A 16949-nucleotide genomic window follows, 5' to 3' on the forward strand; every position below is an offset into this window, starting at 1 on the left:
ACTGGTTTCAGTCTCATCCTTATGTTTTCGTTTTATTTTGGATGTTTTCATTATCATCTTGAACACCTTTCACTGCCTCGTATTTTAAACATGTTGTCGCCACGATATGGCTGAAATATTTCCGATGTGACGTTAAGCCATAATCATCATTTCACCGGTTACATGTTGCTATCGGCTAGTTATCACACTAGTATAGTTTTTCATATGATAGGTTTTAAAACTGTAAAATCATCTCATCTAAGATTTCGCAGTACCGTACACTAACTGTGTACAGCGTCTTTTAAAAAACCGTCTTAAAGCCACTGTGTACCACAAGGACCCATTATCTGTAACAAATTTATACCAGAACATTAATGTGTATTTTGGATACATAATCATTATGTACCAACACTTTCCTTGTGTACCTGTGATACACACCTTGTTTGCAAATATACAATACGGTACACATTTGCTTTTCGAGAGTAGCGTGAGTCAAAACTCATACTCGTCATAACATGGCGGCATAGTTATCAACAACTGAATTTTTCTACAAATGGTCATGTCTCTAGATACAGATCTCTTTAGGTACATGTAAACTGGGTAATCCCTAGCCAGTGACGTCAAATAAATTGCAGTTATCATCAATGTACCTAATTTGTTACCTAATTCATGGTGCAAGGGGTGTGGAATTTCCGGTTATTCATGAATGTACATGAACTGTCACAATAAAACCCTAACTAAGGTATATTGACAAGAGACCATATTTCGCCGGTTACGTGTGACCATTTGCCAGCTGTATCACGCGGTCATCGCTGCTCTGGTTTTACTCTCTGCGCTATGTAATGCATGTGTGTCGTTCTCCAGTATTAACAAGGCGTCATAGGACTATCGACCCATTCCCTCCAGTAAATCAAGTACTATTAAGTCAAACTCTATCCTCAAACGGGCGGTAATTTTGAATAAATAAGAATCACGACATGGAATAAAAATCCTCACTCATATCAACATAATGTCCTTACCACACCTAAATTTTATAAAAAAATGTCTGTTGAAAACTGTGGGAGGATTTACGTAGACAAGATAAAGGGATATACGGACGGACGGACGGACGGAACCGACCGATACATACCCTCCCAGTGTATACCAAGGGGATAAAAAGGGGAACGGGAGGGGAAGGGTTCGATATTTTTACACCTCATAGATTATCTGCGTTTTATTCAATATAAAAGACTACAGGCGACGAAAGTGTCGTAGTTGGCAAATGGCCACAATTAACTGGTTGAAGTCTCGCCTAAGTAAAGATTAATTTTAATTGCTCAAGCAAATGTTTCAATAGTACAGCAATTCACACGCCCTCTTGCACTATGGTTTAAGTACTTCACACCATAAAACTTTTCAACGTCGAATAAATAAACGAATTCTTAGTACGGTGTTTAACATCGATCAAACAAATAAATAATAAATATATTTTGACACATACAAAGTTGGTTTACTGATTTATTTGCAGGGCAGACAGGCCAGATTTTCAACTGTCTTTTCCCCGAAATATGATATATATGAAATCAGCAATCGTGTGAAGCTGGACCTCTTGATTACACACGCATGCGCGTCCCCGGTAATTTGTCACCAGTCGTATAAACGTCATGTGTGTATCATCAAGTCAGATAAACCTCTGACTTGTCAGTCAAACTACATAACAATCGCTACTCAAAAACCTGTACGTTACTCCTTAAAAGATACATGTACATGAAACGCTTGTTTTTTTTTTAATTATTATTAACATTATTATTATCATTATTATTATCAATATTATTTCTTAATACGTACCACGCACATGTCCATATACTACAAACTACGAAAGTAAGAAAAAGCTAATCAACTTTCTTTATGAGGCGTATAAATGGCTTTAAAGTACAGTTTTCTTCAGGCCCCAGCGGAAATTCCAGAAATAAAGTAGGCTGTTGTGGGGACATCAGCTGTGATGGCTGTCAAAAACAACTTTGTTGGGCAGAGAACCCAAACTGCAGGCTCAAGCTGGTTCCGGATTCCCATTATGTTCATCGATGACAGCATTTGTGAATATTTCCGACCGTTAACGGAATATGGAGGGTTTCTTAAGAAATAGAAAATATTCCTCAAGAATGAAAAAAAAAATCTCGTTTTTATGGTACATCTTTCTTAAACCATACCCTTCGTTTTATAGTGCCTTTTCATGTATCGTTTAAGATAATGAAAGCAAAAATGGTTTGGATTGAGCGAATGTAAATTGGATACTTCTGGGCGGAGGGTTTGTAAAAGCTGATCTCAGTATACAGACGGTATTACACCCATTCTATATCAAAGATGTTAAAAGAATTTAAAACAAATCTATACATTTATACATCGACAGAACATCTCACATTACTTTTGGGACGATGTCTAGCCAATATATCGCGGCAAACAATAAAATTACACACACGGAGAAATTAAAAAGCGCCTGTTATCAATTTTGACCAATCAGACGTGAGTTATTTCAATACCCCCAAGACCCCTAGTGCTTCCGCTGACGTCAACGGAACTCTGTTCCGTGGGGCACGGGTAACATGACATCATGTTTTCGGTTTCTAACACAGCGTATCCCATGGTTCGTAAGAATTCCGACTTAGCTGGTAGAGCGTTTGCTTCGGGAGCGATAGATCCAGGGTCAGTCATGGGTCGGGTCACACCGAAGGCCTTAAAATAGGAAGTTGAATCTTCCTTTCTTGGCGTTCAGCATTAAGGGGATAACACAACTACTGGTTGTCCAGTATCAGTATGGTGACTCGGGTGGGGCCGTTTACTTGCCTCCGGTAAGTCGTCTCAGTGAAGCAGCACTAGATAAAGGAGCGGTGGAAATCCGTCCTGCAAAAAGGAGGCTCATTACACGTACACGTACTCTAAGGACTCCTTCGTCGTCATATGACAGAAAACTTTTTAAGTACGACGTTGAACACTAACCACTCGCTCACTCGTAAGAATTCCTGAGTCCTGGTCACCAAGCAGGTCAGAACAAAATGGCTGCGGTCGTTTAGCAACCTGCAGATGGTCGTGGGTTTCCCCCGGACTCTGCCCGGTTTCCTCCTACCATAATGCTGGCTGCCGTCGTATAAGTCAAATATTCTTGAGTATGGCGTAAAACACGAATTCAATAAATAAATAGGTCACTAAGGTCATATTATTTGTTGTCTTTTTAAAAAAAAAAAACAGCAGCAGCGTCGACGTCGACTTGCTCCTCCCCTCAGCGACAGTCCGTATTTAGAGAATGTCTTTGGTTAGTCGTGTCGCTGAGTATATTGCACCAGTCTGAGTGTCTTGTCTGGTGTAGGTGTCTTGTTACGTGTGGCTGTCTTGCCTGTTTCGGCGTGAAATACATGTAAACCAAAGAAACCACAAAATGGGCTCCTGTTGTATGGCGCAGATGGTTATTAAGTGCTGGCTCGCTGCGACAATCGGACCCTTGACTAAACATATTCTTAGCACGGTGACCATTGGGCGTGAGCTCGGTCCCAACACCCGCTACTTCGGCTGTGGCTTTCTCATTTTTTGGTTGACGGCTGTTATACGAATGTCTTTCGCATAGATTTAAGACAAGAAGTTTGTCAGGTACCTGAAAAAGGTATGTAGTGACGTGTAATAAAATGCCGCTACATATTTTGTACCTACTTTTGCTTGGACAATGGTGCTGGGGCGTGTACATTGCTGTTATTTATGCATTTACATGAACAGTCAGAATATCGCCTTGGACGATCCTGACTCAGGTAAACTGACAAGAGGCCGTATTTCACCGAGTACGTTTAACCATTTGCCAGTTATCCCACTGTCGTCGCTGCTCTGGCCTTACTCTATAAGCTAAATGTCTTTATTTCTAGAGCGTGTGCATGTGTTCGTTTGCTTGAGTTTCTTTGTCCTGTACAAAGAGTAATATGCCTTAAACACCAATGAAATAAATAAATAAACAACTTAATAAACCTTACATTACAACGTAAATTGCTAAAACTAATCCAGATGAGAAATCTAGAACGGTTTGTCGTCTGAGTAATGCTAGAATGTTATTATCACACAATATTCTGTCATAGTCAACGTAATATTTTGTTAATCTAACAGAATCATTATGTTTAATTAATAGTATACGTGTTATTTTTAACAGAATAACCTGCTTCAGTGATAGAATATCTTCTAGCATCACTCAGACAACAGACTTTCTGTCAAAATTAACAGATTAATATTTTGAGTGTACCATAAATGTGTCCATGATAAAGAATTATTGATTCATTAATGAAGCACGTGTACAAAAGCCTTTCGTCGATACAGCTTTTCCCCACCTAAAAAGCAGACCGCCTTCTTACAAAAGAAAAAAATGTGTGTAACAGCAACAAAACTTGCTGAAGAACAATCTCCGAATCCAATGTTGTAGTTGTCATTCAAAAGCCATACTGATTCCCGAATTTTTCATTCTGCTTTCAAAGTAAGCGTTGAACAGTTCGTTCTGGGCGACAGTGAAGTAGTTTTTCCAGTCACCGACTATACCTGTGAAAAGAAGAAAAGAAAATGACCATCAATTTGACTAAAGCAAACGTCAATGTGGCTCAAAGCGAACACCAGTATGGCTAAAACACACACACCAATCTAGCCCAAAAAAAAAACACAAATGTGGCTCAAATAGGACTGAAAACACACACAAATCCCGCTAAAAGCTAAAAGCAAAGGCCGATGTTTCTAATGACAAAGACCAGCATGGTTAACACCAAAGACCAATATAGCTAAAACATCTAAACACCAATGAGAAAAATCCTTTGAGAGTTAACGCCCCCTTATTTATTTATTGATTTTTAATTATTCAGTTTAAGTCGTGTGACGACGAGGAGTCGTTCAGTGGGTATGTATTTTATGTTCTTCGCTCTGCCCTGTTAACACCCATCACAGATTCGTACCTTTCCTGAGAAACGGTGACACCTGTTCGTCCATGAAATCGGCCTTCACATTGCTCATGGGGTTCGCCTTCATGTTGTGGAATGTGCAGTGATTAACGACGCTCTGCAGTTGATCCTCTGTCAGAGACACTCCTAAAAATGACGCCAGTGTCTCCACTCCAGACCGTAAATCCTGAATATAACACATTATAAACGCTAAATCAGAAAATGTATTTATTCATTTGTTTGCTTTGTGTAGGGTGGTATAAAATTTCAAATTTCAATGTATCCGTGTACATTCTTAACAGAGGGAAGATCTCTGTTTCTTAAAAATCTCTTTAAAATCCTACATCATACTATTACTGCACACTGCATTTTCCTTTCTATTATTCGTTCTTTAAAGGACGTGTCATCTTTATTCAGAGCTAATAAATTACTGGACGAAAGTTTTCGAAAAAAAAAAAATAATTTGGTTTACCAAAGTTCTCAAAATCCTCGATCTTTTCAAGCATGCATCTAGTGTATAATATACAGTATTTCAGGGCATCAGAGCTTTACACCGCTTATATAGGTTCTGTTCATAGAAACTGGGTAATAGCGCCAGTACGTAAATGTATAATGCAAATCAAAGTGGCACAAGTATTGATGTCGTCAGAATATAGTATAGTGAAATGCACTTACATGAAAGTCCAATGTTCCAGCATGGCGTATCTCATGCACTAGATGGATTAGAACCACCAAAACTATCAAGAACTTACTTTTTTCAAGTCTTCGTATTTCACAAAACAGACGCTGGGGTCATCCTTCCTCTTCCACCAGTCTAAGACCACGTCAAACCACGACCCGTACATTACTGAGGACACAAAGCACCAAGAGTTATGCAAGTCGACAAAGCTCAAACGTAGGATGTCATTGCCATCAGCGGAAAATATTCACAACGTTTCTCTTAGCGTTACCACCGGTATTGGAGACGCACGAGGGGCAGGTTCGAACCAGGCCTTGGACGGTAAATTTGTAGATTCCAGGTTTTCGTTCGGCAAGGGGCCTTTGTTACAGTATGCGCTCGACGACGCTTATTTGTCCAGCCAAACGTTTGTTGAAGACAACTTATCTTCCACTCCCAATGTGATTTGCACATTCTTTCCACCACACAACGTGATAAAATTTCGTCAATAAGCTGCCAAAGATCGGTAGTATTGTCCGTACACTCCGGCTTCAACCACCTTTCATTGGGATCGCCACCGTACAAGTGAAGCATTCTTGACTATGGCGGTAAACAAATAATCAAAAAATCAAATCAAATAAACAAACCAGCCCTCTATACATTAACCTGACCGCAAACTCCCATGTGAAGTCGAATTATGGCGTTTGTGACCACTCAGCCCAGCTTCCGGTATTAGATCGAGGTATCAGGCAGCCGTCTTGGCTACATTTCCTTCAGCCTTATATATGGGTGGAATAATGATGCGCGCCAGTAAATTAATATAAGCAGTTCATGATCGCCGCTCGAGGGCACTGGAGAGTAAAGGCGATTTGTAAGATCCCCAATGTTCTTGCAAGAGAGAGAGTGGTGGGTGGGTGGGGGGGGGGGGGGGGGGGGGCGGAGGGAGAATAGAGATATTAACCACACAAACCTTCACCGTGCATAAATAAAGACAGGAAATCCTCCCAAGGTCTGTCATACCGGATGAAATCTAACATTTGGTGAAATTTGTAAAAACTGACAGCAATATCCTTGGGGCTTCTCAGGATGATGACGGTCTGTGAAAAGAGGAGTACAAGACAAAAGTCAAATGAGAGCTGACAACCAGAAACCTGAAATCTGTTGCCAGATTAGTGATTCCACGTGCACGAAAGACTTTCACTCAAAAACTCTCCTTTCAATCCGGTCCTGTAGATTAAAATTACAGATTTTCTCCTTCTCTCACTTCATATGAGCAATGATGACAATAAGCTGTCCACAACGTCTCTTGTGGGAAAGTTCGTCACTAAATTAACAAAAGGTCAGTCAGGGTGGTTTAATTCACGCTCTCGGATTCCATCACCTATAAAACTGACCGCCATCCTTTTATGTGGGTAGTGATGCTTCGGCAAGCAGGATGGCCAATGAAAGAATAATCCCATCAACACTAGGGAACCGTTCCGGTAGCACAGTTGGTAGAGCATCTGTAACGGGAGCGGTAGATCCAGGGTCAATCCTGGTTCGGTTCACACCTAAGACCTTAAAAGAGGAAGTTGTAACTTCCTCGCTTGGCGTTCAGTATGAAGGGGATAGTGCAACAACTGGTTGACCCGTATCAATATAATGGCTCGAGTGGGCCGGTTTACTTGCCTTCGGTAAGGCCCCTCAGTGAAGCAGCATAAGACAAAAAAGTGGTGGAAATCCGTCCTGCAACAAGGAGGCACATTACATGCACTCTAGGGATTCCTTCGTCGTCATATGATTGAAAAATTGTTAAGTACGCCGTTAAACTCCAAACAATCACTCACGCACTAACCTGATTAGTGTTTTACGCTGTTCTCAAGAATATTTCACTTATACGACGGCGGCCAGCATTATAGAGGGAGGAAACCCACTATCTTTTTATAACTTGAAACAATATAATGCTTCCTATATATGTTATGTTATGCTTATTTGATAGATATCCCAAAATACAGAACATATTACGTGTGTAGTACTCAGAGCCCAGCTTCACAGAGATGTCGTATGTAAATGATAATCGCACATATAGGACAATGGTAAGGTAACAGTGACGTACAAAATATCATACGACAAATGTACTATAAAAAATGTCGTACGCCGCTTTGTGAAACTGGGGCCCTGACCCTTAATGGTTTGAGTTAATCCCAGAAACCACCTAAATTTCTTTGATTTATATTTCAATGTAATATCATAAGCCTTTGCATTACAGGTTGACCTTCGCATCTCACCTTGAACTTCTTATCACGTGATTGGGGGCACAGTCGATTGGGATTGTGAGTCATAAGTACTCTCGGAGACGGGAGATCAGCAAACCGCTGGATGTTGTCCTCCTCCGGTTTGACTGGATGTAGCTCCAACCAATGAATACGCTCCCCAATCTTCTTTTGGTTTGCTTTCTCTTGGTCTCCTCCAATCAGAATCATGTAAATAATTTCGCCCAACCAATGGTTACCTAGATGAGAAAAAAATGATCTTCGTAACTGTACAGATAACCCAAATGATTTATTCACACAAAAATACGTGTAATGGGTCAGAGACGGGGTGTACTCGCAGGTTCAGCAGGATGAAACGCTGGACATATCAGCGTTTGCAACATATCACAGTGCCACTTCCCATCTTTGTGATATCGTCTTTAAATACCACACCTTTAACATCTTGCCTCTCAGAAACGACTCATCAGAACCAGCGGCGCGGATCAGTGGTTTTAAACAGGGAATTTCTAAGTACCTCACTCACTAAAATAGTGAGGCCCCGATAACAAGAAATGGCAGACGGCGCCCGTTGGGCTGCTGGCGCAGTCATACGTTACTTGTCTGGTATCGAAAAGAACATATACCTCAAATAAGAGTTTCTTCAGTACTTAGCCAAACGTCAGTGTTTTATTCCTAATAGTCCGGTTTCCTTCACCCATAAAACTTACCACTACTGCATAACTGAAACATCCATTAACCTGCTGTTCAACAACAATCAAGTAAATTAATATGTCCCGCATGCCGACACCTAGCCATGGAATCCTTTGCCATGAACCTGGTCACGAAATATTTCCTATGTGTCTGATTCGTGGTCCACGGGAGAGAAAACTTGACTGGAATAGAATAGAATAAAATAAAATAAAAATGTGTACAACCTGACTTGGGATATCCACTCAGAAGGACGTCATCGTTTCTCATAACAAAGTTCTCCTGTGGAAACATGCTGCCATGCCACGGTATGCCGTCCACCGTGTGGAGACCAGGGATACAGCGCCGATAGTGGGCCAAAACGTCCGCGGATAAGGGAGGCAACTCCATGCTGTATCAAGTCCTACAATGTGTTAAAAATGATATCATATAAAACACAAAGCTTAACCTCCATTCTACCAATTTATTTTACATATAAATAGTACCACATGAGGTCAGTTTGGAATTTCTTCTTATTTGTTTTTCTTTTGGTCTGTAAATTTTGTTGATTAATAGACAAAATATTGACGGCAAAACACATCTCCAACTATTGATAGTTGTAGTAATATAGGTAAAATTCTTCAGTACGACGTAAACCACCAGTCAAATAAATAAATAATATACGTACATGCAAATGCACAAGTAAATAGTGAGTGAGTGCTTGGGGTTTGTCGTACATAACAATTTTTCAGTCATATGATGACGAAGGAATCCTTAAAGTGTATGTAAAGTGCCTCTTTGTTACAGGGCGGATTTCCACCACTCTTTTATCTTATGCTGCTTCACTGAGACGCCTTCTTTTAAGAGGGAAGAGGACTCTACCCAGGATTGAAACTGGATCTTCCGCTCCCGAAGCGGACACGCTCTACCGACTGTGCTATCGGTGTCGGTGACAAGTAAACACAAACTGTTAGTAAATTTGTACCTTTTTTAAGTGTCCACAGTAGCCAAGGAAATTGTTTTTAAAACGGTAATTTTCATGTATCTCTTTTTTTCCCTACCCTTCGCAACATAACATAAATGTGTAAAACTTTCAAAAATTCTCCACAGTTATCACTAAAAATCATGAATCTGTTGGTTTGTATTTAGTTATTTATTTGACGGGGGGAAACTGGGCAGAGCCCGGGGGAAACCAAACCCACCAGAATCCGCAGGTTGCTGGAAGACCTTCCCGCGTACAATCGAGGACGCCGGGACCACCTGTTTGAGGTTTTTGTTACTAATATATTAATCTTTGTGATCACAGGGCCCGGTTGTCCCGGTTTTGAGACTTAACAACGGCTTTAAGTTTAAGCCAAGTCTTCAATTTTTTACTAAGCCTTAAAAAAATTGTGTAACACAATATTAAATATGAATTAAACCTGCTGCTGTTATAATTTGACTTTGCAGAACTACAGTGGCTGCTAAGTTTGACTAAAAATTTAAATATAAAATGTGACTTAAATGAGAAGAAAATTTAAATATCAATCAAATACCATTGAAAAGAGTATGCATTTCCTCGCAGTTGCATGCCATAAAAATTCTAATATGTACCTCAAGTTGATCAATTATAAATAAAGTCAGCGCCAAAATCCGCTGTGGGCGACTCCATTTTGCCTAAGAACTAGTCCTGAAGTCTTCTGTGCTAGGAGGAGAACTGCCGTCGGAAACCGCCGAAGTGCAGTTGGTACATTTCCGGTAGAACTCTTCTTCCCAGAGGGCAGCGAACAGTACAGTTCGTTTTCAGTTTGACGATCGGGAAACCGGAATGTTGGACGTAGGTTCCGAGTTCACACGAACAAGCCGGCAGTTTTAACGACTCTCACTGGTTGAGAGGCAACACACCCCCTGCATAAATTACAGGGTTTTAAAGATGGGGGACGCGATGGACTCAGCGATTTATGCCAGATTGCCGTTTCAGGCTTTACGGGTATGGCGAGGAAATATCGCAAAATGATGCAGCAGGCACTACCAGATAGAGAAAAAATGTGCTCTTTTCAGCCTATAGTGTCATGCTTTTAAGTTTTCTTCTCCTCCTTTAATACCAGTATTAACTAATATAATTCGAAACAACTGGGCCCGGATGATTCACTGAACAGCATGTTATATGCATCTGGCGATATTAATTACTAGCCTAGCTTAAGTAAGACACTTGCTGGTACTTTTCCAATGTCATTTTGGTTTCTGAGATTAACAAATAAATTATATAAAGCTTATATAAACACAGAAATGCCTACAACCTGAACTCTATTGCGTCACTGATATCCGTGTTGCATATGAAATACATCCGCTGGAGTCTTTTGGACCCTAGATAGCGAGATAAAGGTTACGATGTAGCCAAAATTCATTGATGGTACATGCCCCGACTTGTGCCGTTGTGAAAGCCGATAGAGGCGAAAGAGCGACACAATGAAATAACGAGGCAAAGTACGAGGCAAAACTACGAAAGGACACCACAAATGTACAACAGATCGAGGAGAAAGTATAAAAGGGCGAGGTGACCTCGTTGTTTGCTTCGCACTTTTGTCCCCGATATTTTTATTTCGTCCTTTCGTAGTTTTCTCTCGCACTTTGCCTTTGTTCTTTCCTTGTTTTGCCCTTTTGCCGTTGTTTTTTGTTTTGCGTTATTTTCTGGTTCAATAATCAGTAAAAGGAGGAAAGCAAGGATGGCCGATATCGACTTCGATAGTCCAGTGCTAGGGGCCGCGTAAATGCTTTCCAAACAGCACAAGCTACACGGGCCGATCGATAATTTACTACCTGATGATGATGATGTTTCATTATTGAATGTTGCATTAACATGGCAAAGAATTAACTACTTGTACATGTATAAGATATCCGAGTTTCATACCACAGTACTAAGCTATGTACATGTTCCGTGGACCACTGATTCCAACCCGTGGGATTCATAGTGCAGGACTGAAAGTGTTGACAAAATTTGCATGCTATATACAAACTAATGAAAGCACGCTAAACGCAATACTAGTAGAATGACTAGAGACTACAGGAGGACGGGAGGTGGGGCGGAAGATGGACGGGAGGCCGGGGGAAGGACGGGAGGACGGGAGATGGACGGGAGATGGACGGGAGGCCGGGGAAGGACGGGAGGACGGGAGATGGACGGGAGATGGACGGACGGACCAACGGACAGTACATATCTAAGCAACACGAGCAAGAAAGTTCGTAAATATAATTTGCCAAAGATAAGTTCCTGGGTTACCCAGGGGCACTCCGGTTTTTGTACCTGTATACCTTCTATACCTCTACCTGTTTTCATATGAATACGACTATATGCAGAAATTGCTTAAAAGTAATATCTTTAAAGCTCGATCCTTTTCATTTACCATCGATCTACTGGCGTTAAATAACCCCATATTGCTGAAGCGGTGAAGGAAATCTATCCGCCTTCATTGGATTTAAAGGAGACAACAGATAGTCCTGATGGTACATCTTATTTGGATCTATATGTGTAGACAAAGAAGGTCTCCTTTCACACTGCCTTTACAACAAAAGGGATAATTTCAATTTTTACATTGTAAATTATCCTTATTTGGATAGCAGTATACCAAAGGGTCATACGGTACCAAAAAACATATGGCGTATACGTATCTCGCCTTGTAGCATTTGTCAAATCTTGCGTAAATTGTGATGATGTTGATCTGCATCACAAGTTGTTAGTTCAAAAATTAGTTTGTCAAGGATACTCCATCAAACGCCTTCATTCTAAGTTTCTCAAATTTTACAATAAGTATAACACTTTCCCTGGCAGGTATGGACAGAGCGTTCAGAATCTCTGGCCACATAAACCACAAAGACGGCGCTGTTATCTTTATGTATATATCTATCGTGTATGGCGCTGTTTGCCGAGTGTAACCGTCTATCTTGTAGACAGCTTTTATAGAGACCAGCATGTCATGTATAACATCAAAGATGGCGCCTCTTGTAGTATGAAATCCTTACATATTAACGGGAAAGACGTGATCGTCCGTTACTTTTGAATCACAATCTGTTCGGTTAAGGTCTGTAACGCTCGTCATTTTCGAACTGTATCTAATACCGCTTAACCTGGGGCTAGGGGCTAGGGGCCGTAAAGGCAGCCATTTTCAATACATCTGCATGATGCCTTTATGAACAGTTGCAATCAAAGCGCGACTGAGACACCTTGTTTAATTGACATTTGACCTGGAACTCATTCATGGACTACGAATTTGAACTTTGGTGTGGAATTCATGCCTGGAATAGCCACTGTCTGCCCGGCATCAGTGAAAACTGATGACCGCTTTTCTCTTGTGTGTTACCGGCTTTATTCCCTATTTGTATAATTTCTTAGATACCTTTTTCTTTGGAATCTAGTGTTAAAAATTGTTTTGGAAATGGATCTTACCATCATCGACTTAGAACGCCCTTTACGGACTACGAATGGTATACGAATGTCGGACATGACGCTTATATCTTCAACCCATGAAAATGACCGTCCGTCTCTGTGAAACATCAGTCTTGAGTATATGATTTATTAATTTATTGGTGTTAAACGCTGTATTCAAGAATATTTCACTTATATAACGGCGGCCAGCATTATGGTGGGAGGAAACCGGGCAGAACCCAGGGGAAACCCACGACAATCCGCAGGTTATTGAAAGACCTTCCCACGCACTACCAGAGGGGAAGACAGTCTTGAGTGTATGTCTTTAAACCAAAATGAAATGAAAAAAAAAGATGAAACATAATCAAAATAACAAGGCTACGTGAATATTAAGCTGAATGTAGGCTGTCAAATGAAGTACATGAAACTCTGTTATATGAGAAAACAAGCGAACCTGTCATCGGGCCTGTTCATGTGTCTACTTTTATTTCTCGCTCCACTCGTCACATTGCGAAAAAAAAATTAAACCGGTTGTGATAAAAACCTGTTCATTGTTGTAGACCTAAATAAAGTTTAAACGAAATCATATACGCGCAGCATGTGGCAAAATGCAGAACTACACAGGTTGATTAATTACTCTCCCGATTTTTGTTCATGGAGCGATTTTAGTATCACCATGTAAGGCAAAGTTGTCTCCCCTGGATCAACGCTTATAGTTCCACCTTTACGACGGCTGCAGTTCATAACTACTTAGCCATGACCACATGGGCAGTGTACGCGTTCGCGGTAATGATATTTCAAAATAAACACACCTGTTAACTGAGATTTGGGCCTGACTGCATGTAGTCTGAATAAAACTTACCCGCCTCACGTTTTCGATGTTCCTATGGCAGTAGCTCGTTTCTTACTTGGCCTGATTTGTTGTACCGGTCGGTGTTAAGAAAGGTGCACACCTGCTAATGTCTCTCGACAATCTCCGGAGAAAAGTTCCGGAAATCACCCTCAGCCCATGCAGCCGTTATTCCGGTGGGAGGAAACGGGGCACAGGGTAACCCACGACAATCCGCAGCTTGCTGAAAGGCCTTCCCGCGTACGGCCGGACAGGAAGCCAGTCTTTGAGTATATAGCTTTAAACAAAATGAAATAGATTAAATATAATCAAATAACAGGGCCTACGTGAATATTAATAATTAAGCTGAATGTAGGCTGTCAAATAAAGTATGTAACTCTGTTATGTGAGAAATCACGCCAACCTGTTATCAGGCCTGTTCATGTGTCTACTTTTAATTTAGGTCCATTCGTCACATTGCGAAAAAAATTAAACCCACTTTGATGGGACCTTTAACAACATTTATCTACGATAGTATTGTTTAAAAGATTGTTGAAAAAGTTGGTCAAAGAATTATACCTGTGTCAACTTACAATTCATAAATATGCAATAATGGTGGTGAGCAAAACCTGTTAATTGCTCAAGTCCTACACTAAGTTTAAACGAGATCAGCTACGTGCAGTATGTGGCAAAATGAAGAACTACACCGGTTGATTAAATACTCTCCCAATGATTGTTCAAGGAGCAATTTTAGGCTCACCATGTTAGGCAAATTATCTCCCCTGGATTAACGCTTATAGTTCCACCTTTACGACGGCTGCAGTTCATAACTACTAAGCCATGACCACATGGGCAGTGTACGTGTTCACGGTAATGATATTTCAAAATGAACACGGCTGTTTACTGAGATTTGGGCCTAACTGCATGTAGTCTGAATAAAACTTACCCGCCTCACGCTTTCGATGTTCCTATGGCAGTAGCTCGTTTCTTACTTGGCCTGATTTGTTGCGTTACGAAAGGTGCACTCTGCTAATGTCTCTCGACAATCTCCGGAGAAAAGTTCCGGAAATCACCGACTCAGCCCATACGATAGATTTTAGGCTGATTCATACAGTAGTTTCGAGCACCTGGGCTGCTGGCAGGGAGCAGGAGGTGATAAATAGCATGGATCTAAATAGGCGAAATGATGATTTTTTTTCCCTAAATGTCTACAGAACATTTAAACTGTCATATTTAAAGGCTAAACACATTCAGATTACTTTTCCAGATAGAATTTTTTACCTAAAAGCTTGTCCGCCTATTTATTACCTGAAATACTAGAATGACCTGGGACCCACTCAAAACAGATTTCCACACCTTGGTAGAATAAACAGGTACATAAATGAAGTATATCAAAAATGATTGGAGTGCCTTTCATTGGCGTAAAACTCTGTAAAGCAGGTATCGCACTTAAAGAATCCGTGAAGATAACGGCTCTTGCTGGCTTCAGACCTGGTAAAAAAAGCAAAAAACACAGAATCCCAGTAATTCAGCGGTAAATACCGATACTGCATCCGTAAGTCTAAACGCCTTACCATGTTGAATTTCTGGGACCATGGTAAGGCGTTTAGACTAAAAGCTATTTTTTTCATTTTTTATGCTACAACCGTCTTCGGTGCCTATGTCAAGTGCGTTAAATTCGCTTTGTTTTCACCCCCATTACTTTAATCACGTGACCATTGAGTGTGCTTATGATTGGTTCAGAGCAGGTGTGATATCAAAACTACAAAACTATAAATAGACAGTGATTAGCGATTGATCAATCTGAAACGCTCTGCTACGGCCTAGACAAATGCAAAGCAACATAAAAGTTATGCGTAAATAGTGGCCTATTTCCCTAACGGTCAGCTTCTGTATTGGCCTATTGTCACATGTACCCCCAACCCCTCTACTTCTACCGATGCGCAAGAAAGGACTGACTTCGCTGGTCAAATGAACTTAGTATTTATTTCAATACCGCCATGAAACTAAACTTGACTTCACAAAAAAAATACTCAAACACAATTGTTATAGAATACCATATCATTTATATGACACACGAATGTACATTACCGAGGCCTGATGTATGTATGCTTGGGGTTTAACGTCGTAGCGAGGCCTGAAGTATGTATGTTTGGGGTTTAACGTCGTAGCGAGGCCTGAAGTATGTATGCTTGGGGTTTAACGTCGTAGCGAGGCCTGAAGTATGTATGTTTGGGATTTAACGTCGTAGTGAGGCCTGATGTATGTATGCTTGGGGTTTAACGTCGTAGAGAGGCCTGAAGTATGTATGCTTGGGGTTTAATGTCGTAGCGAGGCCTGAAGTATGTATGCTCAGGGTTTAACGTCGTAGCGAGGCCTGAAGTATGTATGCTTGGGGTTGAATGTCGCAGTGAGGCCTGAAGTATGTATGCTTGGGGTTGAATGTCGTAGGGAGGCCTGAAGTATGAAAGATTGGGGTTTAACGTCGTAGCGAGGTTGGAAGTAAAATAATAAACAATGCTGACGTCACTCAAAACTCGTAGTAGGACGAACACGTGCTGTGTAACCACATTACTTCCTCGCTGATATTACTACTTTCAGGTACAGGGTAAGAGAAAAGATACAGTTTATGTCCCCTTTGACATGGATTATATTTGACACAAAGCTAAACCAGATCAATTGGATCTAAATTCAATCCGATGGCGATGTTGCTTAGGAAACTAGAAAATAAAAGTACGACAAACGTTTATAAATTGCCAAAGGTAGGTGCTTTAGCTTGGCCATTCTGGTTTCTAACTTTGTGTTGGTAGACACAGCCAGGGAATTCCACATCGTGTGGTAGACTCAGACAGAGTTGACTATCGTGCTGGTATACACAGTTAGAGTTCACCTTCGTGCTGGTAGACACAGACAGTCAGATTTCACCTTCGTGTTGGCAGAAACAGACAAGGAGTTCACCATCGTGCTGGTAGACACAGACAGGGAGTTCACCATCGCGTTGGTGGACACAAACAGGGAGCTCACCATCGTATTGGTAGAATCAGACAGAGTTTTCAGCATCGTTTTGGTAGACCCAGACAGGGAGTTCACCATTGTGTTGGTAGACACAGAGAGGGAGTTCACCATCGTGATGGTAGACACAGACAGGGAGTTCACCATCGTATTGGTAGACAGAGAGAGTTCACCATCGTTTGGTAGACACAGACCATTGTGTTGGTAGACACAGACA

The 16949-nt window shown here is 41.0% G+C and overlaps 1 protein-coding gene across 1 annotated transcript; it reads right to left on the bottom strand.

Moving 5' to 3' along the window:
* Positions 1-677: 677 nt before the first annotated feature.
* On the bottom strand, positions 678-13917 carry LOC135480966 (sulfotransferase 1A3-like). The gene is made up of 8 exons (XM_064760897.1): positions 13754-13917; positions 8576-8913; positions 8338-8345; positions 7839-8156; positions 6542-6668; positions 5666-5760; positions 4929-5100; positions 678-4524 (listed from the first exon to the last, which is right to left on the bottom strand). Exons 2-8 carry the CDS (start codon positions 8898-8900, stop codon positions 4415-4417), a joined length of 1155 nt encoding a protein of 384 aa, XP_064616967.1. The 5' UTR covers positions 8901-8913; positions 13754-13917; the 3' UTR covers positions 678-4414.
* Positions 13918-16949: the final 3032 nt, after the last annotated feature.

Source organism: Liolophura sinensis, chromosome 13, assembly GCF_032854445.1.
Source record: "Liolophura sinensis isolate JHLJ2023 chromosome 13, CUHK_Ljap_v2, whole genome shotgun sequence".
In the NCBI taxonomy this organism is placed as follows: Eukaryota; Metazoa; Mollusca; class Polyplacophora; order Chitonida; family Chitonidae; genus Liolophura; species Liolophura sinensis.

Bases quoted from the DNA above. Each gene is read 5' to 3' on its own strand.
- LOC135480966 (XM_064760897.1), bottom strand. From the start codon at position 8,900: ATGGAGTTGCCTCCCTTATCCGCGGACGTTTTGGCCCACTATCGGCGC. The intron at 5,101-5,665 runs GTAAGTTCTTGA...TGTTATATTCAG, and splicing joins AATACGAAGACTTGAAAAAA to GATTTACGGTCTGGAGTGGA. The intron at 4,525-4,928 runs GTACGAATCTGT...TTCTTTTCACAG, and splicing joins GTCACCGTTTCTCAGGAAAG to GTATAGTCGGTGACTGGAAA.